Here is a 3,610-nt window from a genome sequence, read left to right as displayed (position 1 = left end):
GCCGCCCCGCCTGTACCCCGGCCGTACTGGTGTAACTGGGTGTCCCCAGGGTGCCGGCACACCTGTATCCCGGGCGTACTGGTGTAACTGGGTGTCCCCAGGGTGCCGGCACACCTGTATCCCAGCCGTACCAGTGACCCCGGGTGCCCTGGGTGTCCCCAGGGGGCCTCTCAGTCCTTTCCATGTCCCACGGGGTCCCATATGTCCCCATAAAAGGTCCCCAGCCCCGCCTGCTCTGCCCGTGCTGTGCCATGCCACCCTCCCCATTGGTACCCACTGGTCACCATCACTGCCCACCTGGCACCCAACAGGTCCCCATCACTGCCACACAGCACCCACTGGGTCCCCATCATTGCCTACTTGGTACCCACCAGGTTCCCATGGGTACCTACAGGTCCCCATCGCTGCCATCAGCACCCAACAGGTCCCCATGGGTACCCACTGGTCCCCATAGCTGCCCAGTGTGTCCCCATCACTGCCACCAGCTCCCACTGCTCCCCATTATTGTCACCAGCACCCAATGAGGGGTGCTCCAGTGCCACCCCGTGAGGGCCACGGGGCCAAACGGGTGCGGGGTCCTCTGTGCGTGTGTTTTTGCACGACTGCGTGTGACTACACGCGTGCACGCCTGTCGCAGCCCCGTGTGTGACCCATCACAAGCGTGTGCATGCGCGTGTGACAACCGCGACGGGATGACAGGGCGCACACGTGTGCCAGATGTCACCCCACGTGTGCCCACCCTTCTCCTCCAAGCCGGGGGTCACCCCCTCTGGTCCCCATCACTGCCATCAGCACCCAACAGGTCCCCATGGGTACCCACTGGTCCCCATCACTGCCCACCCAGCACCCATGGGGTCCCCACCACCTGGGCACACCGTCCCCGAGGTGGTGGCGCCTGTCCCCACTGCCAGCGGTTTCGCCATGCCCAGGGATATCAAGCCATGCCCAGTGAAGTCAGACAATCCCCAGCAATGCCCAGTGATGCCCAGCCATGCCCAGGGATGCCAGGCAATGCTCAGTGATGCCCAGGGATGCCCAGTGAAGCCCAGCGATTCCAAGTGATGCCCAGCCATGCCCAATGATGCCAGGCAGTGCCTAGCGATGCCAGACAATCCCCAGTGATGCCCAGCAGTGCCCAGTGATGTCCAGTGATGCTCAGCCATGCCCAGGGATATCAAGCCATGCCCAGTGAAGTCAGACAATCCCCAGCAATGCCCAGTGATGCCCAGCCATGCCCAGGGATGCCAGGCAATGCTCAGTGATGCCCAGGGATGCCCAGTGAAGCCCAGCGATTCCAAGTGATGCCCAGCCATGCCCAATGATGCCAGGCAGTGCCTAGCGATGCCAGACAATCCCCAGTGATGCCCAGCAGTGCCCAGTGATGTCCAGTGATGCTCAGCCATGCCCAGGGATATCAAGCCATGCCCAGTGAAGTCAGACAATCCCCAGCAATGCCCAGTGATGCCCAGCCATGCCCAGGGATGCCAGGCAATGCTCAGTGATGCCCAGGGATGCCCAGTGAAGCCCAGCGATTCCAAGTGATGCCCAGCCATGCCCAATGATGCCAGGCAGTGCCTAGCGATGCCAGACAATCCCCAGTGATGCCCAGCAGTGCCCAGTGATGTCCAGTGATGCTCAGCCATGCCCAGGGATATCAAGCCATGCCCAGTGAAGTCAGACAATCCCCAGCAATGCCCAGTGATGCCCAGCCATGCCCAGGGATGCCAGGCAATGCTCAGTGATGCCCAGGGATGCCCAGTGAAGCCCAGCGATTCCAAGTGATGCCCAGCCATGCCCAATGATGCCAGGCAGTGCCTAGCGATGCCAGACAATCCCCAGTGATGCCCAGCAGTGCCCAGTGATGTCCAGTGATGCTCAGCCATGCCCAGGGATATCAAGCCATGCCCAGTGAAGTCAGACAATCCCCAGCAATGCCCAGTGATGCCCAGCCATGCCCAGGGATGCCAGGCAATGCTCAGTGATGCCCAGGGATGCCCAGTGAAGCCCAGCGATTCCAAGTGATGCCCAGCCATGCCCAATGATGCCAGGCAGTGCCTAGCGATGCCAGACAATCCCCAGTGATGCCCAGCAGTGCCCAGTGATGCCCAGTGATGCTCAGCCATGCCCAGGGATACCAAGCCATGCCCAGTGAAGTCAGACAATCCCCAGCAATGCCCAGTGATGCCCAGCCATGCCCAGGGATATCAAGCGATGCCCACTGAAACCCAGCGATTTCAGGTGATGCCCAGCCATGCCCAGTGAAGCCCAGTGATGCCCAGTAAAGCCCAGCTGTGCCCAGCAGCATTGGGTGCCATCTCTCTCAGGCAATTTCCCACAGAGCCAGCGGTGTGGATGGGGCGGCCGTGCCCAGGCGGTGCCAGGCCAGGGCAGCGTGTCAGCGGGGCAGTGTCCCCGTGGGGGACTGGGATGCCCCCCCCCCATGCCCGGGTACCTTCAGGCAGTTGAGGACGGAGGTGGAGTAGCTGGGCCCCACGGCCGTGTACGTCCGGCGAAACATCCTGCAAAGTCAGGGCTGATGTGGGTGCTGTGGGACACACCTGGGGGCCGGGGGTCCCACCTAGGGGCTCAGGGACAGTCCTTGGGTGCCAGGGGACAGACCCTGGGGGCAGGAGACAGACCTGGGTGCTCAGGGACTCAGCTGGGGACAAACCTGGCTGATGAGGACAGTCCAGGTGCTTGAGGATCCACCTGGGTGTTGGGGACCTACCTGGGTGCAGGGGACATCCCAGGTGCTTGGGGACCCACCTGGGTGCAGGGGACCCATCTGGGTATTGGGAACCATCCCTGGGTGCCGGGGGACAGACTCTGGTATGGAGGGACCCCGGTGGGTCATAGGGACAGTCCAGGTGCTTGAGAACCCACCTGGGTGTTGGGGACCCACCTGGGTGCAGGGGACATCCCAGGTGCTTGGGGACCCACCTGGGTGCAGGGGACCCATCTGGGTATTGGGAACCATCCCTGGGTGCCGGGGGACAGACTCTGGTATGGAGGGACCCAGGTGGGTCATAGGGACAGTCCAGGTGCTTGAGAACTCACCTGGGTGCTGAGGACACCCCTGGCTGCTTGGAGACCCACCTTGGTGCGTCTGGGGACCCACCTGGGTATTTGGGACTGTCCCTGGGTGCAGGGGACATCCCAGGTGCTTGGGGACCCACCTTGGTGCAGGGGACAGCCCCTGGGTGCTCAGGGACCCACCTGGGTGCTGGGGACATCCCAGGTGCTTGGGGACCCACCTTGGTGTTGGGGTCCATCCCTGGGTGCTCAGGGACCCACCTAGGTGCTGGGGACATCCCAGGTGCTTGGGGACCCACCTGGGTGCCTGGGGACCATCCCTGGGTGGTGGGGCCCCCCCTGGGTGTTGGGGTCCCCCCCTGCGTGCTCAGGGCCCCACCTGGGTGCTGGGGACATCCCAGGTGCTTGGGGACCCACCTGGGTGCCTGGGGACCATCCCTGGGTGGTGGGGGGCCCACCTGGGCGTTGGGGACCTGCCTGGGCGTTGGGGACCATCCCTGGGTGCAGCAGACCCCATCTGGGTGCTGAGGACAGCCCCTGGGTGCTGGGGCACCCACCATGGGAAAGGCGGGGATCA

At 63.6% G+C, this 3,610-nt stretch overlaps 1 protein-coding gene across 1 annotated transcript in view; it reads right to left on the bottom strand.

Annotated features, from left to right (window-relative positions):
- LOC104281934 (calcium/calmodulin-dependent 3',5'-cyclic nucleotide phosphodiesterase 1B-like) overlaps positions 1 to 2,518 on the bottom strand; it is a gene marked incomplete at its 3' end in the record, with an annotated part of 16,931 nt that extends 14,413 nt beyond the window's left edge. The window contains exon 1 of the mRNA XM_009879996.1: positions 2,453 to 2,518. Within this exon, the coding sequence (XP_009878298.1) occupies positions 2,453 to 2,518 (66 nt within the window). The remainder of the gene's footprint in view (positions 1 to 2,452) is intronic.
- Between the last annotated feature and the right edge of the window lie 1,092 nt (positions 2,519 to 3,610).

Source organism: Charadrius vociferus, unplaced genomic scaffold, assembly GCF_000708025.1.
Source record: "Charadrius vociferus isolate BGI_N301 unplaced genomic scaffold, ASM70802v2 scaffold1292, whole genome shotgun sequence".
Classification (NCBI taxonomy): domain Eukaryota; kingdom Metazoa; phylum Chordata; class Aves; order Charadriiformes; family Charadriidae; genus Charadrius; species Charadrius vociferus.
The sequence above is the reverse complement of the archived record's forward strand: the minus strand, read 5'-3'. Positions and strand labels throughout refer to the sequence as shown.